The following is a 15,807-nucleotide window of genomic DNA, read 5'->3' on the forward strand; positions in this document are numbered from 1 at the left end:
GCAGAAATGTTGTACCAACGGGCGTTTTTGCACACAGTTTTTTTGAGGTGCAAGGTTTATGTGCCCCATTAAGTGAGAAACCTGGCGTTTTGAGCAGTGAATGGCCCCAAACTACACATATTCACGTGAACCACAGCTTTTGCTTGAAAGGGTGCCAAGGGAAGAAATAAAACAAAAAAGAGCATCCCATAGCTCCACAAGCACGTGTGACTCATGACTCCATAGCCCACCAGGGGAAGCTGTTAGTGTGCCCAGTATTTGGCGCCACCAAGAAGAGAAATAAACACTAGCATGATTCCCTTGTGGCTTCATGACTGTGCGTGACTTGGAGCCATAGCGCACCAAGGGAAGCCGTTTAGTCTACCTGGTGTTTGTCTGGCAGTCAGATTTATTTATCCGTGCTGTGTCTTGGAATGGAAACTGTTTGACGCCGGGTGTACCACCAGTTTTTGTGTGTGTAAAGCACAGTCAACCACACAAGTACACCAACAACGCTGAAGCAGAGGAGGCGTACGATTCCATTAAAAGGTGTAATGCTTCTGCCTTCAAGCCACACAGACTGACCCAAGTGCCACCTGGAATTTTTCTTCTCAGGGAAGTGTACGCTTGGGTGTTGGTCATTACAAGGCCATAGGCGAATGACAGGTGTGAAATATAACATCGCCACAGTTCCTCTGATCTTAATCTGGAAAGGGCTGTGGCAGCATTTCCTGGATGTGAAGAGGGGAAGAGCGGCAGGCAAAGCCCCACTCAGCGCTTGCGGGTGGAAGAAGCCACCATCTGCCATTTTCAGTAGGGCAGCGGGAGCGTAGGTGATTATGAAAGTAGAGTGGAACAATCCACGCTGTCTCGCCACCCACTGGTGTATACCTAAACAGTGCACCGCAGCCTGGGTGAAATAGCAACAGAAAGTCAGACAGAAGGAAAGAGGGCCAGGGGTATTATGGGAGAAAATCGTAACAAACTAATTTGGTGGGCACAGGAGCTGATAGAAAATATTAACACCAACATGCAACAAAGTAAATTTTGCGCAAGTGTTATGAGAAGTATTGAACAGAAAAAAATTAACAAACCTTTTCCTTCCTCTTGACCTAATTGAAAACGAAAGCTACCAAAACTGAAATGCAATGGCCGCAAAATGAAAACGAAAACACTTCTGCCAAAATCAAAAGGCAATGACTGAAATGAAAACGCAAAACGATCGGTCAACCAAATCGAAACCATTTTATTTCGCTGAGCGTAACCTTGTGGGGATCTGTTGCATCCCATTTTCCTGTTCCCGCAAGCGCAGACCTTAGCCGCATGCGGTGTGTGCATTCGCCCGCAAGTTGCGTCACGTCTTGCGTCTTGCGTACCCAGGGGGGGCTCTGCCCCCCCCCTGGGAAACACCAGAGGGGGCTCGGGCCCCCCAGCCACCCCTTAGTCGGCGCCTAATCCCATCTCTGACATGATGCACCTCGATTTTCCCGTGCACGCCTCCACAACCCTGCACACCACTTGTGCATAGCTTCATTGCCCATTAATTCGTATCCCATGGAATGGCCACAGAGGCAAATTGAGTGTTATGTTAGTGAACGAAATTGTGGCTGCCAGCTTGCCACTGCCATCCCACTAAGCACGCAGTGCAGTGGACATGGCTGTCTTGTTAAGCAGTATATGATGAAGCCTTGCACTTGAGTGACTGAGGAACTCTGTGATGAGTAAAAACATAGAAAGATTTTGCTTGGACTAAGAACCCATCCAAAGTGGTAATGGACAACACAACGACTGTCAAAACCTATGATGCTGAAAGCCTTGTTTTCCAGAGAAATTCAATGGTAATTAAAGGCCAGAGTGGCGAATGCATTCATAAAAAAACAGTGTGGAAGACGGGACTAAGCAAGAAACACACAACACAGGTAAAGGTGCCGTGTTTGGAATGCATTCACAATTACCCACCCCTCCCCCATCAGCAGTGCAGTGCTACAAAAATATAAGCTCTGTGATGAACTAGGAGCTGTGACATTCTGGTATTCTGTATGGTCCAGCTCCATCAAGCTACATATACCAAAGAGAATACCGGAAGCAGTTATACTGCAGCCTGCCTCCGTCCAAAGGAAAATCTTTCAGGCGAGTCCGCATTTCCTTGCATATGATGGCAGCCGACTAACGAACACACGTGGCTGTGGGTAGAGACTTAGCACTTATCTAAGAGCACAGACTCACAGGAGACGTACGGAGTCCAAATCCGCGAACGTGTCATTGGCGATGAATGTCAGCTGGTTGGTGCGCAGCATCCTGCAAGGAAAAAAGATTGGCCCCGCTTGTGCGGTTCCTCTCAAATGAAATTGCATATTTTACTCACAGAGTCTTGAGGCGGATCAGGCCCGAGAACATTTTGGCCCGTACTTGCTTCAACTTGTTCTCTGTCAGAAGCCTGCAGGCAGAAGTGGAGCGCACCAGAATGACGTCGCTGTAACAGTTATCTGTGAGCGAGAACCTCCCATTGGAGAAGGGAACACAGAGTGGCACCCCTAGCAATGCCACCACAGAACTGATTGAAGGGGAAACAAAGCAGATGATGCAGGCTTGCAAACCCGGCCAAAGAGGTGCCCCATATTTCAGTATTTGTTCATCGAATGCTAGGGCGTGCTTTTCACAGTACAGTATAATGATTTGAAATAATACTCCAGCAGTAGAAATCGCCGGTGTAGCTTTTGCTGGCTATTTTACTGTGTTTTGTTCGAAACATTCCAAAACAAAACGTCTTTACCTGACCACCCCTGCCCTAATACTACTAGAACAGCCACACTCAGTCATTCTTACAATGACTATGTGAGCAAGTATGATTGCTCTATAACCCTTTACGGCCCAGCCCACACAAACGTGTGGGTCAACAAATTTGTTTACTCAGTGGCGCCTGTTTCGGTTTCGGTTTCACAGCCCTGGGTAGCCGCTGCGAACGCTTCCGAGACTTCATTGGTTTCGGTAGTTCACTCATTTTGCCACCAGGGGGCGAGAAATCGCACATTGACAACGGCGCCCCAGCAGGCGCGATCACGATAGCCGCCTTCAAGATTAAAACTGATATTTCTTCTTGCTATTCTCGTATTTTCTGAATAACAAGCTTAAGACACGACTTGCAGGACTTGGAAAAACACGATCGGGTAAAAAATACACCCGTTCCCTTCGTGTGCGTTCCGTCATTACGCTTGAAAAATGCACCCACACATGTGTGGGCTGGGCTTTTGTCGTTACGAAAATTTTGCTGGGCGGTATAGGCTGGCGGGCTCGTGCACTGCAGCGCTAGAGATAAATAATTTTTTCTTGCTTTCTTGGTGCCTCATTTATTCGCGGTTTTGTGCTGGCTCATTGGTAATCTTTTCTTGCGCCTTAACCTTGAACTAGTTCAGTAATTACTTGTGATAATAATATTATTTATAATTATTAATTATATTAATTAAAACTTCATTATTATTTATTTTCACAAAATCCTATTTATAATATAGGTACTCCTGAAAACAATATAAAACTTCTAAGTAATACATAAAAATGGAGTTTTTCTGCGCCTGATGCCGTTTTTAAGGTATTCTTACTATGCGCAGATCATACGAATAGAAGCCCAGCCCACACATATGTGTGGGTTTGTTTTCTGTGTGAAATACTCTGAGCTTTCCATTTTCACTTGTCGAAGCATCATTAGGAAGGGGTAAATGCACAAAACTTAATTACTTGTTGCCATTTTTTCTAAAAAAATTTCGTTGGGCTGGAAAGGGCTAAGAAAACTTACTAAAAGAGGAACCGGAAGAGGCAAGGCTCGCTATGCACAGCAGAACCTCGATTATATGTGCTCCAGTTCTTCCACTTCCACCCACTTCTTACGATGGATCACTGCGGCACCAGAATGCAACCCATAGAAACGATGCATTCAAAACCCTGATTATACAACGCCTGGGTGCCCATAGTCTGCTACATTGGACGGACACTGGCAGGGATAAACTGGCATTTTTCCCACCTTCTACACCACTTTTATTTCTTGACCCCCGTTTGACGCAGCTTGATGTGCAAAGGTAAGCAGTCGGCGGCAGGCCCAGCCACTTGCTGAACAGACTCGAGCAAACAGGCCGGTACTGACGCGTGGGAGCTTAACCTCCGCTGGCCCCATGCAGCAGCAGAGTGCCAACATGCCAACTGTGAGAAGCCCATGTCCATGAGACCAGCGGACCACCAATTTGAAGCTCCCATCGAGCCGACTAATGTGAAAACACATATGCGATATCCCACAGCCATGACCGAACTCGCACTTTTCGAGCCCACTCGATCCACATTCTCTCTCCCCCCTGTTTGTGCTTCAACCTCCGCATCACCCCATGGTCGTTTCGGCCCAGCCTTCACCTCTCTTACCACCCCTGATCTCTGCTTATCAGCATTTTTCAAAGCCATTCGCCTTTTCTTCCATCACCGCCTCAAACTATCGTTCATTTCACTCCCCTTCCGTCGCCACTATGTCAGCTGCTATTGCCACCTTCTCCTGCATGTACCTGCTTCTATTTTGCTCCCCTCCCCTGCATGACTTGCTTGCAGCCTTGGCAGTTTCACCCTCTCGCCCTCAACCGTCTCAGTTTGCTCGGCCAGCCATGTCGGCCTTCCCAGCTTGTCTCTCATGCACAAGGTGGAGGGCTGGAAGGACAGCGCCGGACAGCATGGGGTACACTTGGCACGTGGCGCATGGCTGGCGGGCTAGTGCAGGTGCCGCAGGGGGGGGGGGGGCACAAAATAGGCGTTTTGTTTTTTTAGAAACTTGGGATTTCAGTTTGGGCTTTGCAAATTACATGAGAATGCACTAGATATATAATAATTTAAATATAAGTTCTTAGCCCACCTGTTGCATGAGATCATCTACTAGGGTGGAATTTACCCCAGTGGTGTAGCCAGGCGGGGTAGGGGGGTTCACCTCCCCGCCCCCCGAAATTTTCATTGACCACGATCATTTCATTTAAATTTTCATTACGTTAGCCCCCCCCCCCCCCCCCCTCTTGTTTTTCTTCACAATATGTACATAGGACAATTGCACGTGTATGTATGGTCGTGTGCGCTGTTTTGCTTCCTTGCTTGTTTTGAGGAAGAATACTTATAGACGTTAAATTTCCTCTCTTCCTTTTGAGGAAATGTGTATAAAACGTACTGATGACTTCCCAGAGCTATATATATATATAACACAGAAATAAGGGTTGGCAGTAAAGAAAACCTCGGAAAGCAAAGGGGAGGTTGTGGTAGGTCATTGAAAGAGAGAAAGAATTTGGAAAGAAAGAAAGAAAGCGGAGAAAAAATGCCCGCCAGGTGGGATCCGAACCCACGACCTCCAGAATACCAGTCTGGTGCGATAACCACTACGCTACCGGCGGGGCGATTTTCCCCCCCGCTTTCTGGGGTATTTATGTCAATGTAATTTTTTCCTGTGCTTGGGGGTGGTAGCCAGTGCCACTCTGACTTCTCGGGGTGAAGGGGATCTTCTTTTTAATCCCCGCGCCGTGACTCGAGTGTCTACGACATGTCGAGAGTGGTCAACCAGCTTTGAACCCTCTTAAGCTTCCTATGGCACCAAGACTGCCAGAACAGAAAAAATTACATTGACATAAATACCCCAGAAAGCAGGGGGGAAAATCGCCCCGCCAGTAGCGTAGTGGTTATCGCACCAGACCAGTATTCTGGAGGTCGTGGGTTCAGATCCCACCTGGCGAGCATTTTTTCTCCACTTTCTTTCTTTCTTTCCAAATTCTTTATCTCTTTCAATGACCTACCACAACCTCCCCTTTGCTTTCCGAGGTTTTCTTGACTGCCAACCCTTATTTCTGTGTTATTTCTACGAGCCCCTCATTTCCTATTCTGATTCGCTATATATATATATACAGTAATGCCTTGATAACTCAAACTCTGATATCTCGAAATATCAGTTAAGTCGAAACTTTTTTTCGCCGTGCATTTACCTCCCATACTCACGATGTATTTGGCCCCCTTTATCTCGAAACGTATCTCGAAACGTATTTCGAAACGTATCGAAACGTATTATCACGAATAGTATCTTGGAATTTAGACAAAAAAGAAGCATGGCAAAGTCTGCTACAGGCAGCTGATAAGGTCTCCATTCGAACGCATAGCTCCCACTATGCACCAAACGCAGTCATGAACGGCAAATTTACACAGAGTACGCACTGTACAAAGCCAATGTCCCTGTTACCGGAATGCTGACAGATGCCTACATCGATGAGATATCTGTGGACAACGCAGCTAATCATGCGGACAATGAGGATCCTCAAGAAATGCTTACAGCAGCAGAAACAAGAACCGTGCTTCGCTTGCTTTGCAGCAAAGTAGAATGTACAGGTGCAACAATTGATGCGATGCATTGAGCAGCTCTAGAATGCTTTTCTGGGACCAAATGCGAATGCAAAACAGACAAACATTTTGTAGTTCTTTCTCCCCCAATGCTAAAAATTCATATTTCCCGTTAATTGTTTTGCCTTTATTACAAAAGCTTCCCTGTGCAATGAAGCTTTTGTTACCAGCACTAGCTCTTATTTCAGTGACCTGGCCACAAATTTTCGGCATTTTGCATACCTCAAAACTCCGCTTATCTTGAAATTTTCAGTGGATTTTATGACTTCGAGTTAACAAAGGTGTGTGTGTGCATGCGTGCATGTGTGTATACACCCCCCCCCCCTCCCCCAAATAAATTTCTGGCTACGCCACTTATTTACCCGTACCTCGATCTGACACTTCGCGTGCTCTATTGAAAGTGTCGCATTATCGGAGTCCCACTGCAGTTGTTCCAAGCATTCTAATTAAATTCCAGTTCAATAAGAAACTGCATTTGTGTCTGTGTACTAGCCTGCCCACTAGCCTAAAATGTGCTCTCCAACCATAAGCGTAATTTCACCCAGTATACCTGCTAGACATGGCAGAATTAAAATGCCATTGCAGGCTTTTGCAGACAATATACGAACAAAACTGACCATATACGCATAAAAACAAGCTTTGTTCACAGTGTGCAGCTGCAGGCGCCGCCGAACTGACCTCCTGGATTCCTCTCTGCCCGCTCCTTCTTACGGGTTGCCATTCAATAGACGGAGACAAAAATAGCAGCGACCTCTGCATTTTTGTGTGTTTGTATAAGTAGTTGATAGTTGATTTCACTGTTGGGATTGCGACGGAAGCCTCTGTTTTTTCTAGCAAACAAAACAGTATGTGCAGGACAGTGGCAAAGGTTGCAGCAGTGGCCTGCATTTGTGCACTGCATACTTGATCCTTGTTAATCTGGTTCTCCGTTTCCTTGCCAAAATGCCACCAGTGAATTTATTTGTTCAAGTGTGTACTTGGTGCTCCTACTGACGATCTGCCTCAGTGTTATGTCCCTACCGCCGAGTAAACAGCTGTAAACATCGGTTTGTTGAGTGGAGCGCGTATAGTTGTCACGATGCCCATTTTTTCAGAGTACCTGTTAACAAGCTAGCAAGCACCGTGGTTTGTATTTGGCCCAGTGAGTATACAGTTCTCCAGGCTGCCATTTTGCTCATGTGAGGTGAATATTTTCAATCACCATCTGCTTGTCTTCCTTATGCCTGTGCGATTGGACTTCCGTCGGCATCCCTGTGTCTTATTGTTAAAGTGGCATGCTACTTTGTCTTAATGTCTAGAGCTTTTCAATGGTGCTGTAATGTTTGGCTGATGATCACCCAGAACTTGATAAGTGCACAATCGTCGTACGCCTCAAACACCCAGTCTACGATGAACATTGTCAGCATGCTGTTGCAAGATGGGTGCATATTTGCGATGCTTACATTTGTTGTCAAGTTTCTTGTTCATCCCTTACTACTGTATAAGTCAGAATATTAGTCGAAATTTTTTACCCAAAAATTTGCCAGAAATTCACCCCTCCACCCTTATACCGGTCATTCGAATAATGGTAGTTGTCATCTGCCAACATGCATCGGTTTGGATGAGCCCGTCGCGCTTATCCAAACCAACCACAAAGGCACCATTGCCACCGACATCAATCAGACGCACCGCCATATTTTTTTTTGTTCTTTCTCTCGCTGTCAGTGAGTGTGTGCATGCTATTTTCTTCTTGCTCAAGAAATGTTCAGGCACTTAGCGCCAGTTCACTACGGCATTTAAAAGAAAGGTGGCATAGTATGCCCAAGCCGACAGCAACATGTCCGACTAGCGTCAGTTCGGTGCCCACAAAGAGTGCGCACTACTGGAGTAACCTGCAGGGGCAGCCCTGACTGTGCAGTGCTCGGAAGACCTCGTTTCGTGGGCGCTGAGCTGTACACCGGGGACTGAGGGATGAGAAGGCAACTTCTGTCCGCGAGCATTGCGCGATACCATTTCAATTGTGTGCACAAATCTCGCAGTTACTGTGTTCTCATTAATATTTGCGAGCCACATCTGTGTGCCATGCCAAACACACCATGACACATAAACATGAACACAAGTGCCACTGCTGCCCCCTTGACCTAACACTGCCCTGAGCAACAAGGCCGCCAGAAATACTGAACGCAGCACCAACACTCGGCAATAGCCATGTGTTCGTGGATCAACGGCAAAAATTCTTGCCACATGCCCATGTAGTGCTAGCGCAATACTATGACATACCAAAGGGTCATTCGGGCACAGCCTTGCTCTCCGACCCCACGCCTTCTCCACCCTGGTCGAGGTGCGCGGAAGGAGCTAATCAGGACAGAATGACCGAAGGGAGGCCAGCAGTGGCAATACTTCATCTTGCAGAAATTTTGCTGGAGATTTGAGAGACGATGCACTTTACCACCAGGAGCACACCGGCGTTTAGATAATTTGGGAAACGGGATGCAACAGCCAGCCATTGCAGCAGCAACACTGAGTTCATCTGTAGATGCCCCAACAAGAGCGTACCCGGGCTGGAACGTGCGCTTTCCTTTCAGGAATTTTGTGAAAGGTTGTGAGGAAACGTCTACAATGAACTAGGGCATATGAGCAGTTAGGCTCATCCTATTTACATAGTTGTCATGCATGTAAAAACAGAGTGAGGAAACAAGTTAAACTCACAAGTCTGCCAGTTGCTCTGCCCCAAGAAAAGCATTGTCTTCAATTTCAGAAATGGCGTTGTTTCTTAAGTCCCTGAAATACGAAAAACAATATTGCATGACAATCGGCACATGTTTATGTGACAACTTGAGTGCATCATCTTGGATCCAAGTTTTGCAGTTTTTAATCTTTCCCTCATGCCAGCAGGGCAGAAATGACTTGTTCCTCGAAATTTACAGTTAACTGGCCAATGAAAAGCCTTGTGATGGTGCAGTGGCCCTTCCACACGACAGCAGCAGCACCACTAGGAGTTGGGCTGCACAGCCTTAGAGGAGCAAAGTGCTACCAGCAAGAAATTGAGGCTCTCAAGTGAAAAAAATATATATACTGCCGGTTACACCAGTCAGAACTCAAGGTTTCTGGAAGTCCCCTTTTTAATTCATAAAACATTCCCCATGTTCAAATCATACTAGCCGAGATATTGCTAGCACCACATATATGAAATATACGTACAATTTGTTGAGGTTTGGTAATTTTTTGAATATTCCGCTGTTGCGAACTTTCACAATATGGTTGTCGTTCAGCCTCCTGAAAGTAAAAAATTACCATCAACATGATTCACGTCTTCATTCGTTCAAGTTCGTGAAGCTGCCCTTGCTACTTCCAAGCATGGCAGTGACGACGTCATTTTCACGGACGCCTGAAAAGCACGGCTGAGGAGTGGGGCCATGCTTAGTGCCCACAGATGGTCAGCCTGGTCACTCTCTTGCCCTAAAGGGCCACCGCAACGCTTTTCCTTCAGGTGCTTCTTCAGGCACCTTGTCTGTTCTTCGTACCATGAATGGACAGACAAAAAGGATGATCAAGATCTGTGCAGAGATAAGAATTAAGCCCTTCGATTTTCCAGTATAAAATACAAGAATTAAAAGCTGCATTGGAATGTCACACCCAAGGTCCCTGGATATGACAGCACAGCCTGGGGTGCTTCCCGGTTAACTGAGCATGGAATATTTTGTGCATGACATATTGTATTGGCCAAAAGGCCTAAATAATGTTTACTTTTTCTTTGAATTATGTAAGCAAAAAAAATATTACTACAGAAAATAAATTAATTGAAAGGAAGAAAATAAATGAATAAGAAAAGCAAAATAAAAAGAAAAGAAAAAACGAATATGAGTTTCTGCATGATATGCCCATGTTTATTCTCAACAGATATCAGTGTCGACGCGAAGGCATGGTCAGCAAGCATCGGACAGCGGACAGTAGCTTCATATCCATATTTTCAATCTGTCTCAAGGTTTGGGGACACATCAGCCTTTAGAAGCACTGTTACATTCCCCCAAAAAACAATCTTTTTTTTTGTCACATGGAAATCGTCGATCTTGAGACAGATTCAAACAAGCTATTTCTGTTTGAAACCTATTACCCAGGACGACTGCAATTCCACTGGTGCATTCCATTCCGTTCATGGCTACCTTGGCTTGCACCATGGAGATTGCAAGTGGGTGACAGATTTTTATGAAGTAAATAAGGAAGCTCTAGCTACATTGCTTGTAGTACTAGCACGATGGGGCTTGCCTGCAAGATCAGTGAGTGAGAAACAAGCGTTAACACTGGAAGAATTTCTCAAACGACAAAAACTAGACACACCTGACAATATTCACTGACAAGTGAGCTATGTTTGCCGAATTCTTTCTGCCATCATTGTGACCATAGTTAGTCTAGCGTACAGAGCAAGATTATTACATAGGAGGCAGATGAGCCCATTGTGGCAAGCATGGGCGAGCGACTAGATAACGTCACAATGAAAATGTAAGCAGACCACAAAGCTTCGTAGCTGAAGAAGAAGGTAGTGGCTTCTGATAGACGAAATGGTAGTGAGTGAGGTAGTTCATTCCGAGACTGCACCATGGTCACGCAATTTCTTCCCCCCCCGACACATATGCCGCTAGCTTAGCCTAGGCCTAGCACTTGTGGCCCCCGACTAGGATGTCTTGTTCTCTCTCCATGGTCTAGTGGCCGTATGCGCAATTCATATTTTTTAGCAATTCAAGGCCAACCGTGGAACTTTTTTTTTTCCCGTGAGCATTTTACATGCTTTTTAACAGGATATGCGACTGTTTATTGCTTCTTTTTTTTTTCAACTCACAAGTGATGTTTGATTGAAACCTCAGTAGCAACGCAGCCCTGAACTTAGCTTCTAGCTTTAAATTAAAAAGCAGTTGTTACATAACTTCAAGGGAGGTCTTGTTATGGACAGTGCCCCTGTAAACTTTGCAAAATCAAGTAACAGGGAAGTTGCTAACAAAGTCTGTTCTTATTCATCATGCTGCCTGGTTTTGTCCAGCATTGACAGCTGTGGCTTTTTTTTTTATTGTAAAGCTAGGGTTCTGATAGCTCCCGTTAAATAGTCAGAAATAACTGTTCGTCAACAACTTGAGACAAACAAGTACACTGGTGCAGTGGCCAACATGTGACGAATTCACCAGACTCGTGGTCTCCGCTCCTAGCTGTGAGTCGGTGGAGTGCAACCACATGACACCAATGCTCACCGAATGCATGATTTCACCTTCATGTGGCTGGGACTGGTGCTAGTGTAATATGGTAGCAACGCCGTCAAGAAGCAGGGAAAGCGGCCTCACAGGCCAGGCCATTGTGGGCTTAGAACTCCCACTAGGTCACACTTTCCGCCATTGTCCCTGGTCTCCCCATACGGCATCATTGGGGCAAGTGGGAAGGCAAGCAGCGGCTTTCCAATGTTCAAGAGTAGAGCAGCACTCCACTTGCTTCTATTTTTAAATTTAAAAAATGTACATTTTCTATTTCTGCACCAATCTTGATAATTCTTTTTTTGGTATATCCCTGCATGAAATGAAGAACAGACATAGTGTACGAAACGTGCTTGGAACAAAAAAAAGAAAAATGTTGCAGGGTTCCTTTAAATCAATGCCTCTAACTCTGCCCCAACGCCCCTTAGTGCTTTTGCACGTGGTTTGCACCAGCAATGGCATAGAATAAATGTTTTTTTCCCCTATTTGAGAAATGTGAATTAACCGCTGGTGGCAGCCACGCCGGCATAAAAGGGCCAAAATGGCAGACTTACAGCTCGGTGGTGAAGGTGGGAAGGTCGGTGGGAATCTCGCGCAGCCCTTTTCGTGAACAGTCCACAATGGTGCCCTCGCAGACACACTGCTCGGGGCAGTCGCGATCCACCACGCAGTCCCCCGCCAGACGAGTCCGGTGCTCCTCTGAGCCTGCGTGACAAAAAAGGGTGGCTGCAGATGGTCGACAGCGCGTGAAGGCTGACAGCATCCCTAAAGGGGCTCGTAATCCTTACCGTGGCTCTGTGCTCTGAAATAAAGTGTTGTACGGAAGCCCGTCTGGTCGGGGATACACATGATACTGATTCAAAACAGACACCGACCACGAGTGTTTATAAAACGAAAAAAGACGTTTTGGCCTTGTTCACAAAGGGCTGAGGGGGCGAATGTGATCGGGTTATGTTGGATTCAAAATGTGACGCAGGCAACATGCATACATGTGTGGAAAGTTGCCGTCATTTCGATTAAGTGTGTGCTCCATGATCTGGATTTTCAGGGATTCAAGATAAAGCTGTGATGCCCAATTCTTGTCTTTTTTCATTATTTTCGCATTGGCCCAGTCTATTTCGTGGCGAGTTGTGTTCGGCCAGAGCGTTAGATGATACGCTTTTCTTTTTCACGTTGTACATGTGCTGCTTGAGCCTTTGCTGGAAATTTCCTGTCTCCCCGACATAGCTTCTATCGCAGTCTGCACAAGGAATGCTGTAGGTGACTCCTGGGAACTTTTATTTTGTTAGCTTGTCTTTGACGTTCACCAGAGTGCCTTAACTTTTGTGTTGGCACGTGCGCGACCTGAACACGGTAGGGGCGTAGAACGTGGTCGGTGTCTGTTTTTAATTTGTATCACGCTCTGTGATCTGCAAATATAACTCTGGTTAAAATTTGCACACGGCTCACCCGTCACCTGGGTCCCCCGCCGTTGTGGCAGTGGCGTCAAGATGTGCCTTCACACACTAACGTGTCAGCTTAGTTGAAAAAGATCCATTAGGCTGGAGATTGAACTGCCACACAGTAAATGATACAATAAAATTTTGCGATTGCACTTACAGCTTTTTAGGACATACGTTCTGCTGTCTTCATGTGGGACCACACGCATCCAACCTTTACATTATTGCATTAGTGTAGATTATTAAGCCTGCACCTTTCTGCATTAATGGCTAATGTTCGAAAACCTTAGATTTGACGGTCTTCAAAATTGTACATTGATGGAACAGAAGCACAGGCAAAGAGGACTCCCCCTGCTGTAAGCACAGCCCCTTCCAAGCCACAGCTACCAGAGGGCATGCTTATGCTACTATTTTCATCTCCTAGAGGAGTTTCTCCCTTCATACCTAAACCAATAACCCACTTTTAGCACCCACACATTAGATTCTAAGTTGTTCAGCAGGAATAGTTAGACCAATTAAAAAAGCACAGACCTCTCTACCAGGCACTTGCAGCATTCCAGCTCAGTCCTTAAAGGGACCCTGCAACACTCTTCGTGCAGTGCAAGTAAACCTGCACAACGTTTAGATTAGACTTCCAGGAACACCCGAGCCAAATATTACACGTGCACGTGAACCGGTAAGCGCGCAAATCGCCGTGAAAGACGCGAAAAAACCAACCGTGCTCTCTTCAATTCTCCTCATTATGCATGGCCTCTGCGACGTCAATCAGGCTATGGCTGTCCTGGCTGTCCTATTGGCTGTCGCTGGTCAACTTCGCGGCTAAATTCTGGCATTTCCTGTGACGATCAGCCGTCGTCGGCGCTGTGTATGAACCTCTTCTATGTCTGAACCTGTCCGCATGCTTTTGGTGTTTCTTTTGTTTTGAGTGCGCGCGGAGTTTGAGTGACGAACTAAATATTCCACTTTCAACGAGCCCACTCGACAACAAACGTTTATTGCTCCAAAAACGCCCTACCAGACTGAGCGCTTGCTTGCGTGCAGGCCACCATGCCTGCTCTTTTGTGGCACCAGACCGGTAATAGACCCATTCACGTTGCGGGGAAAAGGACGAAACTCCCTGGCCTGTGACATATCGAAGGCCGTCAAACAGAACGCCGCGCGCCGCCCCCCTCTCCGGGATAGAGCGCGCAGCTTTCGTCGCGTTGTCCGCGGTTGAGTTGAGAAGGAAAATTTATGCGCGATTTTTTATTGCGCGTAGTTTCGGTGATAGTGAACGGATTTTCATAATTCTTGCGGGAGGAGATTGCTGGGACAATAGACTTTACCCCAAAATACATTCCCAGTAGTCGATGGTAAGTGTTGCAGGGTCCCTTTAAAGCATCCTTACCTACGTATTTATCTGTAGCTTGCTGATAAACTTTCCGATAGACCCCCCCTTTCCAACTGATGTACGGAGGGAGTGGCAGTCCAGTACAGAAGGAAGGTAACACCAGAAATTTATTGCTGTTAAAGGAGTACTGACACCAAATTTTGACACCAAAAAATGATATAATTGGTTCAGTAGTTTGTACAGATGCCTCACAGAAATTTTTGCAGCGATCCGAGGCCGGAATCACATCTAAAATCGATTTTGATTGTCCCGGCCACGAGCTTCCACAAATCGGCAGCACTGGCGAAATCGCTTTCGGCGTGACGAAACATCGGCCTGCGTGTCTGGCCGGTTCAGGGTGACGTCATATAGTCGTTTTCGGAACCGGAAACGACATCCTGCGCTGCTGTTGTCGGTGGTATTCATTTGGGCAGGAGACGTACGCGTAGCTGTGTGAGCAATGCTTGTAAACTTTGCGTGTTCGACGTCTTTGCTTTTCAGTTCGTGGCCGGTGCATGGTGTTCCCTTGCACTGGTGCCGAAAACTGCGCGGTACCGGCACCGCGCGGTGCGCGATGTCGACGCGCACCGCGACGGCACCGCGGCGACGTGGCGGTGCGCGTCGCCGAGCTCGCCCAAGTTGTGCTATGGCACGCTCGCGGTATGCGAAGTACTGCTCGTGGAAGCCTGTCTGAGCAAATCGATGGCGATGCCAAGATGCATTATTTTCCACGCAACAACATGCAGCGCTAAACGTGGACTGAGTTCGTGCGCGGCGGCGGCCGCAAGAACTGTCGCCCAAGCCAGCGGGCTCGGCGTTGATCTGGTCAGCTTGGGTGTTGGGAACTTTAGGTTTAGTATCGTGGCGACTATTTGATCGCTGGTATCTGTACAACTGCGAATGACCATCCCTTACACAACTTTTCACCACACTATCATCCCATTTTTCGCATATGGAGCTTTATTTTGTGATAATTTCCGTTTCAGCGATTGGTGACCAAGACATTTGCCGTGGCCTGTTTTGATTCTAGCGCGCAGGTGGCGCCATCTTTCGGCCGCTCGCTGCACCGCGGTGCCGGCAGTGCTGGGTCGGAGCACCGAACCTCTGCTGCTGGTCAGCGCAGGCTTACCATCGCAGCAAATATCTGAACGCCGCTTTTAAATTCAGCGCTGAAAACAACCCCTAGCACAATTTTTCAACACACTAACATCTACTTTCTCGCATCTGGAACTTCTTTTTCGCGATCAGATTGATTAGAAGAGTGGCGACAAGCTGTTCCTATCACAGTCTGCGCCGGTTCGAGCTGCAGTGATATTAAAAAACGGACGACGGCGAAGACATCGCCGGCCTAGTCGCCTGGCCAAATAAAGTTGTTCTGTCTGTCGGGTGGCAGCGACTCATCCGAGTC

At 46.7% G+C, this 15,807-nt stretch overlaps 1 protein-coding gene and 2 non-coding genes across 3 annotated transcripts in view; 1 reads left to right on the plus strand and 2 right to left on the minus strand.

Annotated features, from left to right (window-relative positions):
- Positions 1 to 15,807, minus strand: part of LOC144156355 (protein slit-like) — a 418,661-nt gene that overhangs the window by 58,275 nt on the left and 344,579 nt on the right. Inside the window, 5 exon segments of the mRNA XM_077688358.1 lie at positions 2,206 to 2,277; positions 2,345 to 2,416; positions 9,064 to 9,135; positions 9,556 to 9,630; positions 12,146 to 12,296. Of these exon segments, the coding sequence (XP_077544484.1) occupies positions 2,206 to 2,277; positions 2,345 to 2,416; positions 9,064 to 9,135; positions 9,556 to 9,630; positions 12,146 to 12,296 (442 nt within the window).
- Trnat-ggu (transfer RNA threonine (anticodon GGU)) lies at positions 5,312 to 5,384 on the minus strand. Its single transcript has one exon. It is a non-coding gene; the product is annotated as a tRNA-Thr (tRNA).
- On the plus strand, positions 5,649 to 5,721 carry Trnat-agu (transfer RNA threonine (anticodon AGU)). The gene has a single exon. It is a non-coding gene; the product is annotated as a tRNA-Thr (tRNA).

The sequence above is a fragment of the Haemaphysalis longicornis genome, unplaced genomic scaffold (genome assembly GCF_048455015.1).
Source record: "Haemaphysalis longicornis isolate Haplotype H1 unplaced genomic scaffold, Haemaphysalis longicornis Haplotype H1 scaffold_1, whole genome shotgun sequence".
NCBI lineage: Eukaryota > Metazoa > Arthropoda > Arachnida > Ixodida > Ixodidae > Haemaphysalis > Haemaphysalis longicornis.